Source organism: Alnus glutinosa, chromosome 10, assembly GCF_958979055.1.
Source record: "Alnus glutinosa chromosome 10, dhAlnGlut1.1, whole genome shotgun sequence".
NCBI classification, from domain to species: Eukaryota; Viridiplantae; Streptophyta; class Magnoliopsida; order Fagales; family Betulaceae; genus Alnus; species Alnus glutinosa.
This window is the reverse complement of record NC_084895.1, coordinates 26,437,288-26,463,860: the sequence shown is the minus strand read 5'-3', so window position 1 is coordinate 26,463,860 and position 26,573 is coordinate 26,437,288. Positions and strand designations below refer to the sequence as shown.

Genomic DNA, 26,573 nt, shown 5'->3' with positions numbered 1-26,573 from the left:
GGGCTTGATTTTCTTGGAATTGAAATGGGTTGGTGTCGTTTCTTTGATTCAATGTCCGGTGAGAGCTTTTAGGCGGATAGTTAGGATGCTTGGGAAATGTTGATGGATCATCTTGGAAAATGGTATTTGGGCTTCCGCTTATATCCTTCTATATGGTTTGGGCTGGGGGGGAAGGGTTTTGGAAGAAGTTTGTGTGTGGAAGAAATTAAAGAAAAGCAGAACTGGGGGAACAAGGTGTTTTTCCCTAAATTCAGAGGTCAAGTGGTATTCTGCCATGGTGTCTGTGGAGGAGCAATTTTGGATGATAAGATGTGGTTTGTTGGTCCAAGAAACAGTGAAGGAAAATGATGATATGGTATGTTATACTCTCTTGGAAATGGTAGGGTTTCTTGGGTGCAATGACTCAGTTTTGGTTCTCAATGGGATGAAAAGGTAAGTGCATTGTGCTTACAGTCCATGTAGCTGGCTGCCTACCATGTGGTGAAGTGCTGAATAGGCTTATGTGCAGTGATACTATACATGGAGGGTGATTTTGATAATTCTCCTACAATGCTTGAACCATTACTAACAAATACATGAGCTAAATTTTCCTACCTTTTTTTATTTCCCCTTGAAGTCTTTTGCACTTTGGCATATGCCGTTTTATGCCCAAAGTAATTCATTCTTAGACACTATAAATGCACATTATGAATCCATTCTAGAGTTGACAGTTTCCAGATTAGGTAAGTTAGAATCACAGCCTGATTCTCTTTCAGTTTTATTTTATCTATAAGTGATTTGCCCAATGTGGGATAGATGCTAGGGCTCAATAACCAAAGTCATATTTAATCAGAGTTGTGACATTCGTCATAGTTAATCAGAGTTGTGACAATGTCATGTTCCAGCATCTGCTTGATCCTTGAATATAAAAACAAGAAACATCAATTTGTTTAACTTTTTAGTTTCTGGTAAGTTACATACACATCCGTTGGGTTCCGAACCCACAACCACACTCTCCAACTTGTTTTTACAGGGAGAGGAGGTGGCATTTGAACTAGAGCTCATTGGCATAGAAAACATAAATCTGTTCACAAGTTAGATCAACAAAATCTAGGAAAATTAGGTTACTTTGAACTTGAATGGAGTGATTTTCAGTGTAGCATATAGTGCTCTAGCAACTTCAAGTTGGTTCTTTTGTTTGCCTGTAATTTGGGATACTTGCACATCATCACAATAATTGCTCCTCCAATTTGCTGTACTTTACATTCTCCTGTTAGAAAATCTTTACTGTTAATGAGGCATACTCTGAATGTTTCTATAATGTAAAACCCCATTTGGAGTGGACTTGCAGAGAAGTACAGAATTCAGATCTAATTATATTGTTTATGAAATGGCAGAATATGGCATTGGTTTAGAGCATCTTCAAACTCAAATATAAGATCGACATTTGTTTTTTCCCTTACCTCCACGGAACAAAAGTGCTCAATTTAGCTAATGGTGAGGAACTGTGTTACTAATTCCATCTGCAACCAGGCTTCTCTATTTCCCTATTTCTTTTTCTCTGCAACTGTTCTAATCATGTATGTGTCCCAACACCCTGGGACTTGTCATGTGGTCAGGGTGGTCTTTTATATCTGTTGGCATGGCAAAAACTTATTAAGAATGGCATGGCCAGTTTTCTTCATTTGCTGCTCCCTATATATCATGCTGAAGGGCTTGCTGATTGTGGAGAAACATGGCAATCGCCTTTATGTCCACTAGAACATCAATAGGTTTTGATACTCTCTAATTACATATGTTATTTTTCTCTCAAGAATTTCTTAGTAATTCTTGATTTGTTATAGAGAAGTTCAGACATTCACTATACTTTCTTCATTTCCCCTGCAACAAGAGCGCTGCAAAACTTAGTGCGGAAGAGATATTTCTCCTTTTAAGAAAATGTTCTTACATAGCCTCAATCGTTGAAGTTTTGCAGGCAATCTGAGAAAATTATTTGTATGAAACAGCATTCTCATGTTAAAACTTCTCTCTTGATGTTACTCTCTTAGTTAGTTCTTGCAATTTGTTTCTGTCTGATATTTGTTTCTTATGTCCCAAGTATGTCACAAGCTTGCAGGTCAGAGTTATCAAAAAACAAAATAAAAAAAATTGTTTCTGTCTGATATTTGTTTCTTATATCCCAAGTATGTCACAAGCTTTCAGGTCAGACTTTGGAAGATGGTAGCCAGAAGGAATTTCGCCCGCCCCAGAAGGATGCGACGGGAAGGGCTGGTAGCCACAGTCTGACCTGGGGCGCGCTACCTATAGATAAGGACTATGCCACAGTAAATCCTTATCCTTTCCCCAAAAACATTTGGAGCCTTAGAAAGAAAGTAAGGCCTCATGGTTGCCAGCTGGATATGTTTGCTGCTGGAGCCAATTGTTGATGGGAAATCTTTGACAAGCCAGGAGTGAGTCTTAAAATATATTTTAACAATTAGAGGGTGATTCTGGGTGAAACGGTGTGAGTGTGAGTGTCCTTATGAAAATAAAAAATATATATTTGGTGGAATATAGAAAAAAAATTGTAAACAAACACTTTAAAAGAATTTCATAAGCTGACCTTAAAGAAGAGGGCTAGGAAAGGCAGTAAGCTGTAAGAAACTTCCCAGATACTTTTTTTATATTTTATATTTACTATTTTTATCTACTTTTTATTTTTTTTTTATAAGTAATTCAATCTTTATCAATTCAAACTTCCCAGATACTTAAACTTATCTAAGGAATTTTTTTTTTTTTTTTTTTAATTTTAAAAAAAAAAAATTCTAAAAAGAGTATGTACCATCAGGAGTAGAAGTTTTGAGGGTGTGGCGGCTGTTCTGATAATCTGCTTAGAACATTACTAGTATAATGGTAAATCTTGTTCTAATTCTTGTACACAATACTATTTGTATTTTTCATCCTTGTCTTCCCTATTTAAAGAAAAGTGCAAATAATAAGTCAGTTTCATTGGGATGCCTGGATCTTAAGGGCCTAAGGCCGTGTTTTAATATGATGTTAATTTTTTTTTTCTTGATACAGTGGAATTTTATCGGCATTCTGCCGGGTTTCCTATCATAATATCAATGAGACTAAACACTGTATATGCATATTGATAGATTTAAATTAAAATGAGCAGTTGAGGCATCATTCAATTATTATAGGAATCTGGACTAAATACAATGCTCTGTATAGGCAACTTGAACATGGTATGCTCAGCACACTAGTCATTCATTTCCATTGACCACTGGATTGTGATGTGTACTTCATGAGGGAATATTTGCTCCTTCACCCATTGTTGGGTTCTGAGGGAAGTTGTGAGAGTTAGAGTTGCTTTGTTTTTTTAGATTCTCATCATCTATAATTATTTCCATGGCTATGAGTACCATTTAGTCAATCTGGCACTGATGAAATGTTTGAGTTGAGGTACTTATCAAAAAAAGAAAAAGAAATGTTTGAGTTGAGGTGCTTTTGACAATTGAAGAAAATGGACCCTTTTGTTGGTGTCTGATTTTTGAACAGCCCATGCAATTGTCACCAGAGAAGCAACATCAGAAAATTTGCAATGTCTTTATGCAAGACACTGTATACTTTCTAATGTACATGTAGGTCTTGGTTATTTTTAGCTTTTGGTGTTTATATACAAGAATGTTGCAAATTCAATCTTCATGTTGATGGATGAGTACTTCCCATAGGATGAGAACTTGCTACTCCTAATCCAATTTGCTTACGTAAAGATTACTTATATCATAGAAGAACATTATCAGCATCTTGAATGACTTCAATGTTTCTTTGATTTAGCAACTGAATTACATTCGTACCCACTTAGATGCTTCTTGTTTAGCAACTGTCATACCCTATAAAAGTTAGGCTTCTTTTCTTGTGAATATTCCCAAGCCAAGGTTTTCAGTGTTCAGTGGAAAACTGGTGCCTTACTTTATGACATCGTAAGCATAGTTTCCAAGTGTCACTGGTAGTTTAAGTGGTTTCAACAGCAGAGTCAAGAATCCCAAACCAGTGCATTTTGGAATTCTGAAGGTGGCCATGTGTGTCACATAACTGTACACTTAAAGGTACAGTACAGAACATAATTATGCAATGTGTGAACAGTTAACACTTTTTTCTCTACAGTTCTGACACAGAGATGTCAGACTCTCTTCAACAGTGAAATATTACTCCTTTTTGAGTTCACTTTTCTTGATGGATCTTTTTCTTTTTGCTGAATGTGAATTTAGTGAAAGGAATTCGTTCCAGTGATGATGGTTAGGTGAAAAGGCAAGAATAAGAAAAATGTGGAAATATTTGATTAGCAAGGGCAGAGGAACACAGACCTACACATTCTGATAGACTAAATATCAAATTAATCGGTTTCAATATGAGATCTTTGTTAGGTTATCCCATTAGACTCCTTTACTTGCAAGTTTTACTAATGACTGAATGGAATAAATAAAAAAGAGGGAAAAGAAAAGTGAAGTTGCTTCAGTTCCTTTTTAGCTAGATGAATTTCACTAGTTATAAAAATTCACTGTCTTAAATATAGTTGTTACAATTGTTTTTATTTTTATTTTTATATTTTAATCTTTAAATCTGTCCTTGTACTTGATTCATCCAAATGTTAAGGTTCACAATATCTATTTTTTTTTTTGGTTTAGTGATTTTTTTTCTTCTTTGCATTACCATCTTCTGCAAAGTTGATGAGTAATAAATAATTTTAATTGCTTACTAATCATGTACAAACTCTTTTATTTGATGTCATTTACTCTCCAGAAGGTTATGTTCTATATTTTGATAATCTATTTGCTTTCTTTAATGCTTATGTTAAGATTCCTGCTTGAAATTGATTTTTTGCCTTAACTTGCACCTCATAAAGATGAACAGCATGCAGAATTACTTGGGTCTCACAGCACCGATATAAGAAATTAAATGTCTTTTTGACAGGATTTTTACTTTGATAGATAAATTCATTATAAAGCGCCTACAGGAATCAACCCATGTACACAATCAGTGTCCTTTGGTTACTGTGATTAAAATTCTGTACATAATAAAACAGAAGGAAGGTAGATTAAGAGCGAAACTGATTTAATGTTATTTTATGTTGTGTGTAAGCACTTTGGGAGAAGTTAATGTTGGAGGCATCTGTTAGCTTAAAATCTGAATGATCACTGTTGCAGTTGCCAGTGATTTTTTGCCACACTATGGTTGTGGTTAACTAAAAGGTGAAGCGAAAATACTAATTAGTTAAAATGTGACAGCATTATTTCATATAGGTATATGTGCAGTTAGACTAACCACAATAAATTTTGCAAGTTGCAACAAGTGGATATGTTCTTCCTGGCATTTGGAATTGGGTATGTCCGTTTTAACTTTGCTTGACCTTTTTTATCCTTTTGCTTGCTCTTGAATTTATGTTGGTGTAGCATGAACTAGCCCTTTGTTTGTTTTGAGTATGTTACATCTCTGTGCAGTAAAACAATATTAAATCTTGTCTTTGAGACTGATTATCAGATGAAGTAGTTGGTCTTTACAAATTCGATATATACATCCTTTAATAGGGCTGGTGAGGTCCAGTTTCTTTTGCAATGGCAACTATAATTCATATCAATAGCTGATTGTTGAAGAAATTTCTACCAGCCCCTGCAGCCTCAATGTTACACTTGTCTTATAGGAAAAGGCATATGATATAATATTTATCAATTTTTGTGGCTGACGCAATTTCCCACATGCTGTAAGGGCCTCTTCTTTTAAAAAAGAAAAGTTATATTTTGAGGCCACTATCATGAGAACATTATTGCCTTTTGAAATATTCTTTGGCCTGGAGCAAGTACTGCCAATGGGTCATAAGCAGATTTTCTCTGTACAAAAACTTCCCACTGTGGGCCGAAGTGGGCCCGCCACTGTTCCTGCGTACTGTAGTGGGGCAGATATTGCTTGACCCCAAGATGGGCTGTTTCACAGTATTCTAGAATTCTTTTGTTCTGAGTTAATATGTGTTCTAATCCATCGGTTCCTGTTGAAGAGGGAACTGCAGAGGTAAGGAATGCGACTAGGTAGAAAATATCTTCCTCTGGAATGACAATAGACGTTCTGTTGTCCCACCTGAAATCAGAATTAAATAATTTATAATTCAATCACTTAGCAAAAGCCATGAGAATCTTTGTAGACAAGGATTTGTGTTGTGAAACTGTTACTTTGATTTGTTTACTGGATAGATGAGGATAGGGCCGTTGCTTGTTTCTGTAAGGATATTGCCAAAGACTTCATCTGCAAAATCGTGTATTTTGCTTTTAGGTATAAAAAGATTGAGCCATGGGTGTGGAACTTCCCACAAGCCTTTTGACCGTAATTTGACTTCGGACACATGCACCCTGTCCAGGAATTCTAGGTACGTAACTTCTGATTGGAAAAGTGTTGACTTAATATAGCCTAATTGAGACAATAAGTTCTCAATTTCCTGCACAATTAAACAAACATATGTGAGTGCCAATTATTTATAGAAATTTGTTGATACTTTAGGAAATTTACCCTGATGGTGGGCCGTTGCACGCCTACCTGATTTGCTACTTCTGTCTCGTCTAGGTGGAAGTATTTGGCCAATTCCAGGCAGAAGAGTGTCCTTCCATCTGAATTGAACCGGCTGGCTTGAACTGGGTCTTGCGGATTAAATGATGATCTCCAGTTATTCAGCAGGCCGGTCCTGTTTATTATCACAAATCCTTCAACGTAATCAAACGTCTTTTCTACAGATATTAAATGTTCTTGGTCTATTGCAAATGTCGTGAAATCTGAGTATAGCACTCTAATCCATTTTACCTGTTCAAAATGGAGAATTGTGTCACAACAATGGCTAGTCGTTACTACACATGACATTACTTTTGAAATTGATTGGCCTAAATGATTTTGCTTTTACCATATCAGGTGCTGGTTCCAGCAATATTCTTGCTCGGGTTATAATGCCGAACTGTCCAAGTCCTCCAAGAACACCGTGAAAGAGGTCGCCATTCTGCTTCTCCGAACAAGTTACAACCTCCCCTTTTCCTGCACACATTTTGGCTCCACGTTTCAGTAAGTTTTCATTGTATGCGAATGATAAACATTATTCTTGAAAATTAATTCATGACTAATAGCTAAGTTTCTCCATAAAACTCAGGTCAAGTGAAGACCACCTAATGAAGTAACCTGGCGAACCACAATTTCTCTATCTTTATATATATATATATATGCCCTTTTTTCTTTACGAACCTGTTACAACCTCCAGCAGGTGGACATTACTGATCTGGGGGCCATGGCGAAATGCCTGACCACTGATCCCTGCATTAGATAGAGTACCGCCAACAGTTAGATGTAAGTAGTCTGTCCATGATTTCGGTGCTAACCCGTATTTCAGGCTTTCATGCAGGATATTTATCCACAGCTCACCACCAGAGACATCCACATATGGAGAATTTCCAGTGGAAACCTGCATATCTGGCCCTTGGAGCGATTCCATGTTAATCACAATTCCTCGATGTGCTTGTGATTGGCCTTGGAGTGAGTGGCCATGGCCTCTAGCTGCAACTGTGAGCCCTGAATGAGGACCCATCTGCCAAATATGCTTTATAGTAGTGGTGATATCAGAAACTGACTTTGGATGCAGTACTGCTGCTGGGAGGAACTGGTACCTGTTGCCAAAATCTCTGGCTGCAAGGTGAACTTCGTCAAAGTTGAAATGCCCATCAAGGGGAATTGCTTTTAATGTAGAAGGGATGCTGGAAAAACAAAGGTTTATTTTGATAGTTACACAGCTTAAGAACAAGATCATGAAGCCTCTTATGAGAAGAATGTTGTTTGGTCTGAGGAAGCTAGCTGGTGGGTATCCCATATTTTTTGTTTCGTCAGAAGAGATGGGGGAAGCAAAGGTGAAAGGAGTTTAATCCTATAACTTTGTTTCTTTGTGAGCAAAAGCAAAAGGAGAGGCCTGGAAGAGCCAAGGAAATGAAGGGTTGGGGAGAGAATTTAAAGGGGAAGGTTTGGTTGGCTAAGTCAACGTATCTTCAGTTGTGAGAATCCGTATGAAGACTGCCTACTTGGGTGGAAGAGTTTTAGAATTTTCTTTTAGTTCTCCTTTTTAAGCCCTTATGTATATAAGAGAAGCAAACACATATATGTCAAGTTGGAGAGAAAAGTCGAAAGAAGATTGCACAGATCTTTGCACTTTTTCTAACAGTTGCAACCACAAACCCACCTTTTCCATCAAAGACAAACATGTCTCGTGTATTTTTTCATTAACCATGTTAAGGATCGTTTTCCCTTATTTAGAAAAAATAGTCTCTCTACCAGAAGGTGTATTTTTCTGCCTCTGATGACCTGTGTGCCCATACCCGTGTCTTACTCACATGAATGATGATTGTATTCTTTTCTGAATCCATTGTTGTCGGAATGTTGACACCGTGAATCTACATTCAGATCGAATGAGAGAGACTAGCGGGCCTGCCTTGATTCAATTCACAGGGGGAGAGATGGACCAGTGGGGTATCAAGGGTCCATAGAACACGTGAAATTCAAATGGATGATGTGTGCTTTGTGGGGGGAAAGCCGATGATTGGTTATGTTGGGACCCTTTGGGGCCACAGTTATTGTCTTGGAGAAGAGTGAACATGGGGATTACAGCAGGGAGGAAGCAGTACTGAAAGATTGCTCTTTTGCTTATCTTCTGCTATTGCTTTGATGCCTTAGTTCCCATCAATCGGACAAGTTTGAAGGATTCTCTTGTTTATATGTTTTTATGTGCAATCAAATGTTTTTGTGCTCTTATGGCAGATTCTCTTTGTTTATATGTTTTTGTGCGCAATTAAATTACTCTAGTGCAATTACCACTTTTCCACTTTTTGCTGCAACTTGTGTATGAGCCACCAATAGGAAATCTGCAACTGCAAGAGTAAGCAGCATCTCCCCCTTTTCCCTTTTACAGGCAAATTAATCTGTCGCCTCCTGCGCTTTGGCCTCAAAATGCTTGTATGCTTCCTCTGTTCTTGAAAGTAAACTGTGTGCTGTAATGGTTTTTACTTGTGGCCCTCGAGATAGTATCACTTGGCACATCATCTTTTCTGCACAAAATCTTCTCTCGTAGCTTTTGGCATCGGTATTCATGATTGCAAAAAATGGATATGATAATAATGGAATCCACATGCATCATTTTGAGAAAAAACTTTCTGGTATCAAAATATATGTCGTGGACAACATCTTTCAAGTAGAAAGGTGTTATACACTCGTTAGAATCGAGCATAAATGGGAGGATATCCTTTGTTCTGAATATTGATGTCATATATATATATATATATAGGAAAATGATATGTGGGGGACGGGAAACCATCCCCTGTATATCAACTCTCATATATATCTATATACACATACACATGGGAATATATTTTGAAAAATGCTATAGTCTATAGGCAGTCCAGTTTTACTCTCACTTTCTATATTCCCTAATGTGGTAGTGCGACGTAACATTGTCATATCAGCCCCCCAAAACAATTTACAGCCAAAAAGTTTAGCCCAACCTCCATGGGTGGCCGACCTCCTTTCAGGAATGATATGGTGGTCGTGACCACTAGATCTAATAGTCCTAGCCACCCCCTGCGTGGTGATTAGGGGTGACGCCGACCAAGAGATAGGAGGACATTTTTTTTTTTTTAGCAGAACAAAATGTTAAGCTGTGCTAGCACAGCCTATTCACTTCCACGCCACAACTTTGAACTTTTGGTGTTTTTTATTTAAGAAATCATTTGTGGTAGAATGAGTGGTGTGAATACATCATTAGAATATCTAGTGGTATTTTACGGCTTCCTTTAAGGAATTAGCTAGGGTTGGCCTAGTAAGTCAATGGTGCATGATTACCTTCTCTAAAGAGTGAGGATGAGAGCTAGATATCCTCTTGGTTGCTAGAAGTTGTGGGGAAAGAAGGCACATAATCTTTTTGGGGGATTCATTGGATTAAAACAAGACATAATTATGGTATAAAGGAAGATAACATGATTAAAAAGTTAAAACCCACATTGTGGAGGCCTGGGGCAAGGTGGCCAATATTATTCTCATACAAGTCATCTTTTCTAGGATTATAAAATTAAAAAGATTGTTACAATTCGATGTAGATATTGCACTCAATTCGTCCCTTTAAGGGGTTTCTATGATCCTCAAGTGTGAACCCTAGTAACATGTGTCCTCCTCTCTTTTGTGGTGAAAAACCTAATATTTGATTGCACCCCTTTCTAGAAGGAGACCGACCACTAATAAACAAATCAAGGCTATATTAGTAGAGCCTAAATTATGTGAGAGCATCCAATTACACGTATTACAGGAGCCCCACATGTTCATCAAATGCTTTATTTGTGGAATACAAAATCTCTTTTAGCAGTGATCGATAAATGTTGAATTTGATCATAAACGTGTCCTTTTAGGGATCTAAGGGCGGCGAGAGTGGATCCCATTGCACTTTCCATTGATCATGGTCCAGTAAAATCATCAATCAACAAAATGCCATGAGGATGCCATGTCAGCACAATCTCGAGAGTTCGATTGGCTAGCCGAAGATTGAGGACAGACGAATGATAATGCAGCAAGTGGGGGAAGCCACATTTGCTAGGGTCATCATCCTCATCATCATGCCACTGAGACAAAAGTTATGTGCTTGGAGGGGTTGTTAGGACACAAAATTGATTTAGGATGCTCAAAACAAAACCTTTGAGATTATAATTAATTATTCTTATCATGTTCCCTATCCCCACTTTGATTCCACTCTAATCAATGTCTCCTTATGTCTTTCCGTCCATGAGGCAAAATCCAAAAGCCACAAATCCTACTTGCTCATTTTTTGTCGTTACATTTTTATCTTCCACCTTTAATTCCCTCGAGGTAAATTAAAGACAATACTTATCTCTTGTTGACAAGTTTGAAGATAGGAAAAGATCAACATGATTGTTTACAACCTTTTTTTTTTTCATTTTTTTTTTTTTATAACTAAAAGAAGCAAGGTTTCTATTTGGAATGAGGTTACAATTTAAATGATGTGAAAAACATATATAAATATATTACTTAACTTTACAATATAATCTTTTTCTTCTTTTTTTTTTCATAGTAAGGGAGTTAATCAAGCATGGCAAAGGTGCATATAAAGTCTTGGTTATGTTAAATCAACTAATAGTATGAATACAAATATGAAAGGGCAAAAAGGCTTCGTGACTCTGAAACTTGATATGATCGGTAAGGCTTATGATAGGGTTGAACGGAACTTTCTGACAGGGGTTATGCGTAGGTTGGGCTTTGATATCAAATGGATAAGCTTAATTTTGAAGTGCATCGGTTCAGTTTCGTATGCAGTTTTGATTAATAGGGAGCCTCATGGCCATACTACTCCAACTTGTGGGATTCAGCAAGGTGATTCATTATTCTCTTATTTTTTTATCTTGTGTGCGGAGGCTCTTAGTGCTATGTTACAACATGCTGAAAGACAGTGTGAGCTTACGGGTGTCCCTAATGCTAGAGGTAGGGTTCGACTCAATCACATGTTTTTTGCATATGATAGCCTTCTTTTCTGTAAGGCAAATATCAAGGAATGGTCAAATCTTCAACATGTGTTGGATATATATGAGCAAGCTTCAGGGCAACGACTGAATAAAGAGAAAACTTCCATATTTTTTAGTCGAAATACATAGGATGATATTAAAAGGCAAATTTTATTAGATGCGGGAGTACATGCAACTAATTGTTTCGAAAAATACCTGGGTTTGCCTACAATGGTTGGTCGGTCTCGAAGGATGGTGTTTATGTCTATAAAAGAACGACATGATGCAACGGTATTGTGGGGTCACAATGAGCAAGATTCGAAGATTCACTGGATTAAATGGGAGAAAATTGGCATCTCTTAAAGTAAAGGTGGAATGGGGCTACGTGATCTGGAAAGTTTTAATAAAGCTTTGCTGGCAAAGTAGTGTTGGCGTATTATTTAGAACCCTGATTCTCTCTCTGCTAAGATTTTAAAAGCAAAGTACTTCCAGCAAGGAACTTTCCTTGATGCTAAGCTGGGTCACCAACTGTCCTATGTTTGGAGGAGTATGTGTTCTGCGAAAGATTTACTCAAGGCGGGGTTAGTGTGGAGAGTGGGGAATGGTGACAAAATTCGGATATGGAAGGATAAATGGCTCCCCCAAAATATAGCATTTCATGACCTAAGTCCAAGAGCCGGCCTTAGCAACGACGCTAGGATAGCAGACGTCATTAACTGGAATGCTAAAGGGTGGAAGATGAATATGCTTTGTGAATTATTCGGTTTGGCAAATGCAGGTCTTATAAGCCAAATTCCAATTGGTTGCATCCATAATATGTAAGAAATTACATATGTGTCCCTCAGACACATTTAATTCGTTGTAACGGTTGGAATTTAAATAATTATCATAACGGTAATTATTTAATTTATTGTAACGGTTGGAATTTAAATAATTATCATAACGGTAATTATTTAATATAAAGATTAAATATGATTTATTCCACATTAAGTTATATGAAATCATAACGGTTTAAAACGATTTTTTTATTAATTTTCTGATTTATTCTTCTTGATGGAAGGAGAATAATCAGCCATCTAATTAATAACGAGGGTCCCTAGCCTACCTATATAAAGAGCCCTGTGTATTCATCTATTGACACACTTATAGGCACAGGCCAGAAGAACTTTCTAAATTTTGTCTTTTCAGAATACTTAGTATTGCAGAAAATTTCTTCGTTCTTCATCAAGCTTGAACAAAATATGGCTGGAGGTATTTATAATTCCGCTGCTTATTATTTTATAGCATTTTATTTTATATATTATGCTTACATAATAGTGATAGGCAGATTTGGAGTCCTTCGGCAAAGGGAGAGTTTACTGTGAGAAGTGCCTACCATTTACAAAAAGAGATTTTAGTAATTGATAAAGGCGAATGTTCATGCATGTAATGGCCAGCATAGTCTTATATGGAAACAGCTCTGGAAGATGAAAATTCCTCATGTGGTAAAGGTGTTTTTGGGGAGGTCTTGTCATAATGCCTTGGCTACTAAAGCTAATCTTTTTAGGAGGAAAATAAGTTTATGCCCTTTATTCGAAGTAGAGGCAGAGACTACAGGGCATGTTCTCTGGGGTTGCCCAGCGGCAAAAGCTATATGGAGTTTGTGTGGGAGGAAGATTAAAAAAAGAAGTATGGAGCATGAAGATTTTGTTTTTACTGTGCAAGACATCATCATCAGAGTGTTGGATAGCTAAAACACGTGGAGATACCACCTTATTCTAAAGTTTAAACATATATTTTGTTTTAGGCTTAATTATGTTATACAAATTAGCTACTTAATTCGTTGTTTCCACTTGATGTGGGATTTTCCATTATACATAAGACTTCAATATTTTATTTTATTTTCATTTTTTGTACTAGCTTTGTCACGTTTCCACTAATTTAGTGCAAAATTTTGACTAAAAATTGTTAAGAAACAAGGCTATGTTTGTTATAGTATTTGGGTAAGTGTAATAGTGTATTGTGTACGTACGTTATTGGTTTTTTTTTAAAAAAATGGCCTTGTGGCCATTCCGGCCAAACAGGGGTGACTGCGCTGCCACCCGGGCCGCCTTCTATTCACTAGCTTGCAGCCAATTTTTTCATGATGATCGCTTGATTGAGGAAGTAATCCGTGCATGGGTATTTTCGTTTTTGAATATATTACATGTAAAAAAATAAAAAAGAAAGGCTTTTAATTAGTTGATATATCAAAGTTGCAGCCAATCACATGCTTTAATTTAATTTCCAATGATTAATTAGGTAACAAGAATAAATGTTGTTATCACATGATATCACAAATTTCGCCAAAAGTTTGGTTTCTCTTCTAAGAAAGTTAATTACGTTCAAATCCTCACACGCCTAGATCATCAATTTTCTATTGATTGCGATGTTGCCACAATAAACTTGGAAAGCTATGTTGTTCTCTTTCGGTCAAAGGGCGGAACTAGAATTTTAGGCGACCTGTCAAATTACGTCATCTATCTCCCACCCACACTAACTTAAGCGTTGGAGGTGGTTCTGTCAAATCTCCAACGTACTAGTCTATCTTCCTTTCAGCTTTTTTCATGTGCTTGGCGTGCGGTCAGTGCATCAACATACAATATATATTCATGGTTTTAATTAAACATGGCCTGGGAAATCAAGTTTCAAATATATTTCTACTTTTATATATATGTTTATCATGGGTTCCCCCACAGCATGTGATGTAGTACAAGCGTGCAAATCAAATAGAAGCACTTAGCACATGCATGTAACGCATGAGAGTGACCATTTTACTGGAGATCCTGTTGGTTTGCTCAATGATAAGGTACCAAACACACTCTTTAGCTTATTGGCCACTGATAATAGACTAAATTGGAAGACGTACATTTGGAGTTCAAACAGCTTCCTAAATACATCGATAACAAAGAAGTTGCCATATGGCCCTCACAAATTGGCTTTAAGATTTGGTATATATCTTCAAAAAGATCGAAAAGAATTGTTGGAGTAGAAATTAGGTGAACTTCCAAAAGCAGATGGGAGCGTAGCCTTCAATTCACTTTGATAAAGAAAGATCAAACAATCATATATAAGCGATCCCTTTCATCGATCCCATGTGCTTAATTCTCACATATATCTCTTCTCGATCTCCTATGTAAGGCTGCAATTTGGTCAAGCTAGAGTGTAATAAACTTTTTGAAATCTCTAGAAAATATTCCCTCTCCTTTTCATGTCCATCACATATTGCACCTAGCTAGCTTCATGATTTTTATGTCCCTCTCATGAAAAGTATATGGAGCATTATATAATACAGTCAACAATACTTTACGTATGTCGTATATGATCAAAATGAATAAACTCGATCTCTCTTCTTGCCAATGATTAATTAGCTGCAAATTTATCAATTCAAAAGGAAAAAGGATGAGCTCTTTCTTTAGTGTTTGTCATATGTATGAGTAAGGAAAATTTTCTCGAGAAGAGAAAGAAATTATGTACAAGAGATCAGCATACATCAAAGGCTGTTATTGATGAAGAACAAGCTAGGACCCATAGTAATTTGAGAAAAAATCACAAGAGGATCGCGGGATTTATTTTGCGAGTTTTAGTTGGTTTAGGATATTTTAAGGAGTTCTTGTTCATTAAGATTTAGAATCCTTTTGAGTCGGTTTCAGAGTCCTTTGGAATTTTTTTTTCTTTGAACAAAGGATATGAATATTTCATTGATCAAAGATCATGAGCATAAAGCTCTTACATCACAAAGCTTAAAGTTCTACAAAATCTTAACCGCATTCTATGAGGCTACAAAGTCATAGATACAATTAAACAAAATTCGTACAATAAAGTACTATTTTTAACTTTCATCTTCTGCTAACCTATGTACAAAAATAGTTAAACAGCAGATCTGCTCCGAGTAAACTAGATCTAAAACAAGGGTAGCCAAACTATTCAGGTCGTGAAAGATAACCATTCGCACCGAACTTTCCAGGCCGTGAGGAATAACTCCTCACACCTGACTAACCTCCATCCTATAGATCGTCCATGAAGGTAAATCTATGGAGGATAAAACTCTTATTCAAAGCAAAAACACAATCAACAAACAGCAGTAGCGGCCATGGAGGAGATGAATAGCACAACACGAAAGTAGATGGACGAATGTATAGCGGAAAGCATAATTGTTATTAGAGCATTAATTTACATCTGGCTCAACAAATTTTGTTTCCATTTTAGCCAAAAATCACAATTTTTTATTGTAGCTACTTACTTTTTCATAACGTACACCTACCTACTTCTCACTCTTTATTTTAGATATCAATTTTCACCATTCCATTTAAATATATTTTTTTTTTCAAAACACCTACATTATCCTAAAGTCACTCTACAATTTTTTAACTAAAGTAACTAGCCGGATGTACCCTACATTTACCCCAAATTTACATCTGTCTAGCCAACTATATATAGCCGGGTGTGAATGCTCTTACGTACACTTTCCACCTTGTCAGTAATTGAGCTAAATTAATTATCATGCCATGAGTGGTTGCAACTTTGCAAGGACCCAAATGTTCCATTGTTACTTTTGATAGGGAAGCTTATACATAGCGCAACAGCAACCCCAGAGAGTGCTGCATGCATCATTGGAGCATTATATTGGTGCATTTATGCCTGCTCCTTACTGAACTTGGTCTCTTAATCGGTATATATGGATGAATTTAATACTAATTTCTGGCTGCAGCAACATAATTATGAACATGAAAAAACTAGAAACAAATCAAATCCAATTTTATATATATATATATATGACTTAATTAATTAATTATGTTCGTGAATTCAAAATTTTCAACTGTCTTTAGATTTGTTTCATGGACTAGCAGCTCATGCATGACGCAATTAGAAGTTCATTCTCCAATTGAATCGCTTGGACTGACCGCAAGACACACAAAACTCATAGAAAATGGGGCCCCTCGAACACTTGATTAGTTCAAACTTTGAATGTCATTTTCTTCGACCAGAAACAAGAACAACTCGTTCTCTAGACAATATAATAACAAAAGAGTGACTCCCACAAGTTTCCCAACTCACAAGAATGTCCAAAATCTAGTGGGAGATCAATGTTTCTTAAAGAATAATCTCATTGACGATATATATATATATATATGTTCATATTGTTGACCGTCGTCTTCTTAGGGCTGGCTATTCTCCCTAAAAGTCTCTCTCTCTCACGATCGAGTCAAACTGTGGGTTGAATGTTTTGTTTGTCGGCGGCATATTAGTTCTTGAGGAAAACCATGTGCTGCATTTAGATTGGTTAGGCCTAAGACCAAAGAGAAATGTTGGGAATTGAAGGCATGATGCCAGAAAGTTACGTGTTTAATTAGTGGAAGACATTTTCGCTTTCACGTAAGAAAGTGGTGTACGTGCAGTCTAGATGTGTTGAAAATGGGGGCATTTCGTCTTTTGAAAAAATGTGCTGGATATATTTTCCATATAATGCTCATTATATGTATGGACCATATATACTCTTGTGGAAGGGTCAAAACTTGTGGGAATTATATCGTGTTCAATCTTCTAACTCTTGCTTAAGGGAAACTAAAACCACTCTTAGTTAGGCCAATATATGTATGTTAATTTTGTGTTGGGTCTGTGCATTCTAATCAAGTTTAAACAAAGACAAAGTTATAGCTATATATATATAGGAAATAGCATTAATTTAACCAAAAACTAAACTATTCTGAACGAATGCCAAGATCATATTATATTTTGTAGATTGTATAATTATAATAAGCAAATTAAACCATAGCAATAATGCGCGCAGTTGATCGTATATGCGACCTTAGACTGCGAATGATGGCAAGAGAGGTAGAGAATGAGGTTAGAGATTTGCTGAGGGTGCCAACAGAGATGGATATATAGTTCCGATGCTTAAGTTAGTAATTAAGGAGTTTTGTGTGTTTCTCTGAGAGAGTATTAAATTCGAACTCTAACTTTACATTATTTCATTTAAATATTCCTAATATTAGGATTTTTAAGTGGTATTGACTCAAATCTCAACAAGATCATATATATATTCACGAGTATCCAATCAGTTAATACTTTCTCATGTAACCATTTTCTTATTCAATTAAAAAAAAAACGTTAAGAATTTGCATTGGAAAGAATTAACGACAAATAATCACTTAGTTGCATATATATATATATATATATATATATATATATATATATATATATATATATATATATATATATATTAGTACTTTAGAAATAATTTTTACTAGAAACTCTTTTAAACTTGTAAGAATTCACTAATTAATGAGTACTGAAGAGGAACCATCCAATCGTAACAATCCATTTAAACCGTAGTTTCTTTAAGAGGTATTACAAAAGAAAATATTGGTGAAAAAATGAGGTGCTATAAATTGTATTGAAATATTGAATGCAAAAGGTTGAGTTTATATTTAAATGAAACTTCTAAAAATAATCAAATTCTCTCAAAATAAGGAAAATATACATGAGTTCAACATAAATAATTAACTTGCTCAAGTTTAGTTTTGGACAGAAAAAGAATATGATTTAATTCCAGATGAAATATATACTTAATAAAAAAGAATAGGTAACAATCTATAGATCTATTTAGCAAGAGAGAGAGAGAGAGAGAGAGTTTTAGTGGAAAGTGAGTTGTTATTCACTAAAGGTTTGCAGAAGTAATAGGGGTGATGATTATGAAAAAGTTAAATATTTTCAACTTATATGATCAAATTATAAATTTAATAAGTTTTTAGGAGACAAAAGTGGCAAAATGTATTAAACTTGTCCTTAACTCAAGATTTATTTTATTTGATCAAAAGTTAGAATTTCCAAATGGTTTTTTATTCAAATAATATTTTAGAAAATTGTTGTACCATATAGGTTTTTGATTTGTTAGTGCATGAGATCCATTAAGCACTGCATACGAAGTCACATTAATATAGTTTACTATGACCAAGTAAATTTATTTTTAGTTTTTAAATATCTCTCCATAGTATGCAAGAATTCAATTTTTTTAAAAAAAATATGATGAGTCCCTCAATGTGCTTATTGCTTTGTTGTTCAAACTAATAGTTTCTTTCCAATAACCTTCTAAATGGGAAAGTCTATTGTGACTATTGGATCATCGATCCTTCTTCACTTGTTTATTAGAATCCTATCTACACTCTTATTACAAATCTCATGGCCCTAACCAAAAGACAACTTAAACAAGAGAAGCCAATAAATTGAAAACTTAATTATCATATTTTCAAAAGTCGCGAATATTGAACAGCTTTTCCATGATCTAAAATGCTTAAGCATAGATAAACTTACAAAATAAAATAATTCTTGTTTGAAAGATATATATTTGACCATTCATTTGCAATGCAAGGCAGGGTTTAAGCCCTATAAATTGCATGTTGTTTGTTAAATTTTCAAAACAAAAGATTTCTGGAGTCGTACGTGTGAGAATTAAACTCGATGGGAAGGAAATATGGGAGAGAACTTGTAGTGATAATGGAGTTAATTATGCTCGTTCTTATTAAGGTGCAAGCTAGTGATCTTGTCATGATCCCCTCTTCTAGTCCTCTTCAAGCCCCCTTTCCTCCTTCTGATCACCTTGATAATTATAATGGTCACAGTCCATTGTATGTTTGCCTTGATACCAAACTTAAAAGTTGTGAAGAAAGGGAAAATAAAATGCTACCTTTTCATTTCGACAATTGCATTCATATTGCATTCGTCAATTGTTTCAGCAAAGCTATTCCTGAAGACCCAGCGTATAAACTTGTTAAAAAGTGCTATGCGTTTTGCAGAGTTTTCGAGGAAATGGAATACCGGCTATATACAACTTGTTTGAGACTATATTATATTGGTTTCATCAAAAAGAAGCATCTATGATCTCAAATTCATAATGAGGTCTAATCTCTCTTCTTGCTTCAACACACGCATGATAATCAATAACATATATATATATATATATATATATATATATATATCAATTTTCTTTAATATCTCTTCGTTTCATTTATGAAAAATATGATGAGTTTCTCTAGATCAATGCATGGGTGGCTTGAGCCTTCGGCAACTTAGGCGATTGCTTAAGGCCTCTAATTGAATAAGGTCTCCAATTAATAATTATACAATAAATTTATAATTTATTTTTTTTAAAAAAAATTAAGGTTCAAAAAAACATTTCACAGCTCTAATATGGTAAAAAATTAATAAAATACTCTTTAATTAAGGCCCGCACTTAATAATTGTACAATAAAGATTATTTCCAAAATAAATTTTAAGACTCTAACATGGTAAAAATTTAATAAATAGTTTCTAACTAAAGCCCTCAATAATATGGTAAATATAATTACAAATTGAAAGTCTCATTATTCAAATTCAGAAATAAATAAATGAATAAATAAATAAATTCTTGAAAAGTTCTACTAGTCTACTTTTTTTAAAGGACAAATTTCATACAAATCAGTTTATAAGAAATTTCATACAAACCACATATAAAAGTAACATGTGTCCTTTAAACATGTGAGAAACACGTTTTTTTTTATTAATGCTATTAAAAAAACATTTGAGAAGTACATACTATTAAAACAATATATGCAACTCACATGCCAATGTGAAAAATTTCTGTCCTTTTTTAAAAGCCTCATTTTTACATTCATGAAATTAGTTCAACGTGTATAATTTTTTTCCAACGTTATTTGAATCGAATGTTTAAAAAAATATGAAAAGTCTTCAAAGTACACAAATTCTCATTGTTTGCATTTCACATAATAGATAGAATTATACATTCGATAAGTTTTTAATGTCCAACAATTTTTTTTCCACATTATGTTCTATTACACATCAATCTTTATAGAACTTATTTCCATTTTTCTCTTTATTTTTCTTTAAATCTATTAATTATTTCATGTCTTTAAATCAACTGATAAGTCATTCTATATCTAATAAGTTGTTAAGAAAAAGTTTTAAAATACATTTTATAAATAAAAGAAAGCTCTCTAATTGACATATTTCATAAAAAATATAATATAACTATTAAAATAAATTTAATTTGATTTGTATTTAAATATAAGAAAATAACATCACTTAAACTTGTCCTCTTAAACCTAAAATTTTGAGCTGGCCCTGCCTCAATGTAAACTAATATGATATGCTTATTGCTTTGTTGTTGAAACTAATAGTTTCTTTCCAATAACCAACTAAATGAGAAAGTGTATTGTGACTATTGGATCATCCTTCTTCACTTGTTTATTAGAATCCTATTTACACTCTTATTAAAAATCTCATCACCCTAATCAAAAGACAACTTCAACAAGAGAAGTCAATCAATTGAAAACGTAATTATCATATTTTCAAAAGTCGTGAATCTTGAACAGCTTTTCCATGATCTAAAATGCTTAAGCATAGATAAACTTACAAAATAAAATAATTATTAATGTTTGAAAGATATATACTTGACCATTCATCTGCAATGCAAGGCAAGGTTTAAGTCCTATAAATTGCATGTTGTTTGTTAAATTTTCAAACCAAAAGATTTCTAGAGTCGTACGTGTGAGAATCACTCAATGGGAAGAAAATATAGGAGAGAACTTATAGTGATAATGGAGTTAATTATGCTCATTCTTATTAAGGTCCAAGCTAGTGATCTTGTCATGATTCCCTCTTTCATTCCTCTTCAAGCCCCCTTTCCTCCTTCTGATCCCCTTGATAATTATAATGGTCATAGCCCATTAAATATTTGCCTTGATACCAAACTTGAAAGTTGTGAAGAAAGGAAAAAAAAATTGCGACCTGATCAATTCGACCGTTGCATTCATATTGCATTCATCAATTGTTTCGGCAAAGCTATCCCTGAAGACCCAGCGTATAAACTTGTTAAAAAGTGCTATGCGTTTTGCAGAGTTTTTGAGGAAATGAAGTACCATCTATATACAACTTGTTTGAAAATATGTCATAATCGTTTGATCAAAAAGAAGCATCTATGATCTCAAATTCAGAATGAGGTTTAATCTCTCTTCTTGCTTCAACACACGTATGATGATCAATAGCATATTATATGCATATATATTTATATTTATACATCAGCTTATCAATTTTCTTTAATCTCTCTTCTTTCATATTATATATATATATTAATTATTGATTGAGCTTTTCTAATTGCAGCTATGTGTTGGTGATTTCAAATTGTGCAATAAAATGTCGCATGGAAGCTAGAAGGATCTTGGACTCGGTGCAGATCATAGCAACTTTTACTGCTCATTTTGTTTATGTTTGTCTTGAAAATAAGTGCATGTACTGGCGGTATTGCATGTTTAGCAAAGAAATAGGATTGTTTGATATAATACTGGAAGGCGATGCAATGCAAATGGTCAAAGCGATTTTCACAGATCTTTTAACTTGGAGCAAGTTTGGTCATTTCATCGAGAGAATCAATGAAATAGTGATGTCACTCCGGTCGTTTAGAGTGGTACATACGAGGAGGGAAGCTAATTCAACGACACACATTCTAGCTAAAGCAACTTCGGCTCAAGCCAGAGACTTAATTTATTTGATTGGAAGAAGTCTCAGACTTCCTATCTAATATTATTTGTAGGGAATTTGTTGTTCCTACGGTCCTACTTTTTAACCCTCTAGGGGTTTTTCTGATTATTAATGAGAAGTGGCTTTTCGGTTTAAAAAAATAATAATAATAAGTGCATGTACTTATTATTTTGAAAGTAAACTGCTTAATTAGCAGCATCTTTGTAGAAATACATTCTATTTACTAATTCACTGGAAATTAACTAATGTTTATATATATATATATATATATATATATATATATATATTGAATACTGTATATTGTTGGATTTACTTGAAAAAAGGTTCTAAGGACGATAGATTATGATTATGCCCATGCAAATTGAGGGAAAAGGAAGCCGAATTCAGTACAAGAAATATAGTCTTTAACGACGGCCAAAAGTCATCACTAAAATTCATCATAATAATGTTACAAGACCGCCATATAATTGGGATGATGTGACAATGAAAATTAGTTATTATCTTTTCTTCTTTGTACAAGTGTTGATCCAAAGATTGATTTTAAAAAAGTTAAATATTTTCGACTTATATAAATTTATAAATTTAATGACTTTTTAGGAGACAGAAGTGGCAAAATGTATTAAACTGGTCCTTAACTCAGGATTTATCTTATTTGATCAAAAGTCACAATTTTCCAATGGTTTTTTATTCAAATAATAATTTAGAAAATTGTTGTACCATATAGGTTTTTGATTTGTTAGTGCATGAGATCCGTTAAGCATTGCGCATCCGAAGTCACAATATAGTTTACCATGACCAACTAAATTTATTTCTAGTTTTTAAATATCTCTCCATAGTATTCAAGAATTCATTGTTTTTAATATATATATATATAAATTTATGCTTTTCTATAGATACAACTTTTGTATAGTCACTTTTATATGTAACTTCGATAATTTATAATTTATAATAGTTTCTTTTTATTTATGAAAAATATGATGAGTTCCCCTCAATGTAAACTAATATGACATGCTTATTGCTTTGTTGTTCAAACTAATACTTTCTTTCCAATAACCTTCTAAATGGGAAAGTGTATTGTGAGTATTGGATCATCCTTTTTCACTTGTTTATTAGAATCCTATTTACACTCTTATTAAAAATCTCATCACCCTAACCAAAAGACAACTTAAACAATAGAAGTCAATCAATTGAAAACGTACTTATTATATTTTCAAAAGTCGCGAATCTTGAATAGCTTTTCCATGATCTAAAATGCCTAAGCATAGATAAACTTACAAAATAAAATACTTCTAGTTAAAGATATTTGACCATTCATTTGCAATGCAAGGCAGGGTTTAAGCCCTATAAATTGCATGTTGTTTGTTAAATTTTCTAACCAAGAGATTTCTAGAGTCGTACATGTGAGAATTAAACTGGATGGCAAGGAAATATAGGAGAGAAATTATAGTGATAATGGAGTTAATTATGCTCATTCTTATTAAGGTGCAAGCTAGTGATCTTGTCATGATTTCCTCTTCCGGTCCTCTTCAAGCCCCCTTTCCTCCTTCTGATCACCTTGATGATTATAATGGTCATAGCCCATTAAATATTTGCCTTGACACCAAACTTGAAAGTTGTGAAGAAAGGAAAAAAAAAATTGCTACTTGCTGAATTCCACCGTTGCATTCATATTGCATTCATCAATTGTTTCAGCAAAGCTATCCCTGAAGACCCAACGTATAAACTTGTTAAAGAGTGTTATGCGTTTTGCAGTGTTTTGGAGGAGATGATTTATTACCATTTATATACAACTTGTTTGAAAATATGTCATAATCATTTGATCAGAAAGAATCATCCATGATCTCAAATTCAGAATGAGGTCTAATCTCTCTTCTAGCTTGCTTCAACACACGCATGATGATCAATAGCATATTATATATATGCATATATATATATTTATATTTATACATCTGCTTATCAATTTTCTTTAATCTCTCTTCTTTCATATTATATGCTTATATATATATATTACTGATTGAGCTTTATGCGTTGGTGATTTCAAATTGTGCAATAAAATGTCGCATGGAAGCTAGAAGGATCTTGGACTTGATGCGGATCATAGCAACTTTTACTGCTCATTTTGTTTATGTCTGTCTTGAAAATAAGTGCATGTACTGGCGGTATTGTTTAGCAAAGAAATAGGTTTGATATAATACTCGAAGGCGGTGCAATGCAAATAGTCAAAGCAATTTTCACGGATCTTTTTACTTGGAGCATGTTTGGTCATTTCATCGAGGGAATCAAAGAAGTAGTGATGTCATTCCGGTCGTTTAGAGTGGTACATACGAGGAGGGAAGCTAATTCAACGACACACATTCTAGTTAAAACAGCTTCTACTCAAGTCAGAGACTTTATTTGATTGGAAGAAGTCTCATACTTCCTATCTAATGTTGTTCATAGGGAATTTGTTGTTCCTACGGTCCTACCTTTTAACCCTCTAGGGGTTTTTCTGATTATTAATAAGAAGTGGCTTTTCGGTTTAAAAAAAAAAAAGGAAAAAAAAAAGTGCATGTACTTATTATTATGAAAGTAAACTGCTTAATTAGCAGCATATTTGTAGTAATACATTCTATTTACTAATTCACTGGAAATTAACTAATGTTTATATATAGATTGAATACTGTATATTGTTGGATTCACTTGAAAAAAAGTTCTAAGGATGATAGCTAGATTAGGATTATGCCCAATTGAGGGAAAAGGAAGCTGAATTCAGTACAAGAAATGTAGTCTTTAATGAGGACCAAAAGTCATTGCTAAAATTCATCATAATAATGTTATAAGACCGTTATACAACTGGGATGATAACGTAACAATGAAAATTAGTCATTATTTTTTATCTTCTTACAAGTGCTGATCAAAGAATGATTTTAACTGTCGCATTAATTATCAAGTTATATAGCATTCGTATAATAGTTTACTAAATAACATTACTCTTTTTATAAGCATCATCACCTTAATTGCCTCATCAAATTAAATATATTAATTTGAGTCCAATTATATTATATTAATTGTTCACTCTTGTGATTATCAAACGATATAAAATTAACCACTCACACATATATTCCAACAATGAATGGAAACAAACAAACAAACAAAAAATTGAAGCTTGAGATCTTAAAAAATGTTAAAGCATTAAATAAATGAGTAAAATATCAATTCTTATAAACTTAAGATTTTGGAAACACTTAGTAATTTAATATAATATCAAAACAGAATTTATGAGTTAAAACTCTGACTCCACGTTTTACTTAATTTCAATTAAATATTTTATTTATTTGACCTTATTTATTAAGAAGAATATTAAAATATCAATTAAGTGATTAAATATATATATATATATATATATATATATATATATATATATATATATATATATATATATATATATATATATATATTTTCATTAAAACTTAGTTTTTTTTTCCTCCGCACAGAGGATTTCTATCATGTGTCAGAAATCATGTGCTCCTAGGATTAGGGCACTTGAAGAGCTCTCTTGCTGGTCAAAAGGTACTATGATGATGTTGCCTTCTTCCCCCCCCCCCAAAGAAAAAAAAAACAGACATATATGGAAAATTTCCCTCCCATACGCTTAGATTTGATGTTCAGAAGCTGATTCATCAATGAAAAAGTATTGTTTCTCCATGTCCATCACTTTTCTCGGGCTGAGCTGTATTATCCATTTGGTTGCTTGGAGAAGACTCAATCACCTCCTATTTGGGCCTGCTACTTCTCTTTTTTGCTTTCTTCACATGAATTGTAGTACATCTTGTCCATGGGAAATATATTTTTAAAGAACATTTAGTTTACAAATGCAAGCATCTTCAGTACTAGGTAAATTTCAGTTTCTTTTGTGCAGTTAATATGCTGTTTCTCATCTTAAAAACTATGCTGTATAAATTTCTTTATTTTTTATTTTTATTTATTATTGGGGGTATGTTGTTCTAAAATATACGGATAATCACTTATATATTGAATGGATTATGAAAATATTAACCAAATTATTAAATTCACCGTTTATTATGAACTTGAGCTTTTGAGATAAGTGATGATTAAACACGGTATCAGAGCAAAGATCTTGAGTTCGAACCCTAACTCTAAACTTCACCTCATTTCAGTTAAATATTTCATGTATTAGGCAGTTTGAGCCCACAGATGAGTGTTAGAATATTAACTAAATAATTAAATTAACAAATTTTTATTGCTTAAACTCTTAAAATAAGTGGTGATTTAACATTTTTTTTAATTGTTTTTGGGACCTATAGCCCCATTAATGTTTTATGTCATATTTTGTCATTAACTACTCATGCCTTGACTTCTGTGTGGCAGAGTCTAGGTGATGTATGGCCAGAAGGTTTGTATGATCATATGATGTACTGGTTCAAGAATGTGGTCTCAAGGCTTTGTGGAATTGTTTCTAGTGCAGCTGTGAATTAGGCCCTGACA

General features: G+C 34.0%; 1 protein-coding gene and 3 long non-coding RNA genes across 4 annotated transcripts; 3 read left to right on the top strand and 1 right to left on the bottom strand.

The window, feature by feature from the left end:
• Positions 1–5,632: 5,632 nt before the first annotated feature.
• Positions 5,633–7,855, bottom strand: LOC133880193 (cytokinin dehydrogenase 6). The gene is made up of 5 exons (XM_062319091.1): positions 7,237–7,855; positions 6,905–7,032; positions 6,547–6,807; positions 6,186–6,448; positions 5,633–6,093 (listed from the first exon to the last, which is right to left on the bottom strand). Exons 1-5 carry the CDS (start codon positions 7,853–7,855, stop codon positions 5,772–5,774), a joined length of 1,593 nt encoding a protein of 530 aa, XP_062175075.1. The 3' UTR covers positions 5,633–5,771.
• On the top strand, positions 6,246–9,038 carry LOC133880194 (uncharacterized). Its single transcript, XR_009902208.1, has 4 exons — positions 6,246–6,379; positions 6,511–6,717; positions 6,913–7,059; positions 7,382–9,038. It is a non-coding gene; the product is annotated as an uncharacterized LOC133880194 (long non-coding RNA).
• An 11,994-nt stretch (positions 9,039–21,032) lies between these two features.
• LOC133880215 (uncharacterized) lies at positions 21,033–22,334 on the top strand. The gene is made up of 2 exons (XR_009902215.1): positions 21,033–21,550; positions 21,711–22,334. It is a non-coding gene; the product is annotated as an uncharacterized LOC133880215 (long non-coding RNA).
• Positions 22,335–23,439: 1,105 nt separating this feature from the next.
• On the top strand, positions 23,440–24,678 carry LOC133880458 (uncharacterized). Its single transcript, XR_009902292.1, has 2 exons — positions 23,440–23,946; positions 24,157–24,678. It is a non-coding gene; the product is annotated as an uncharacterized LOC133880458 (long non-coding RNA).
• Positions 24,679–26,573: the final 1,895 nt, after the last annotated feature.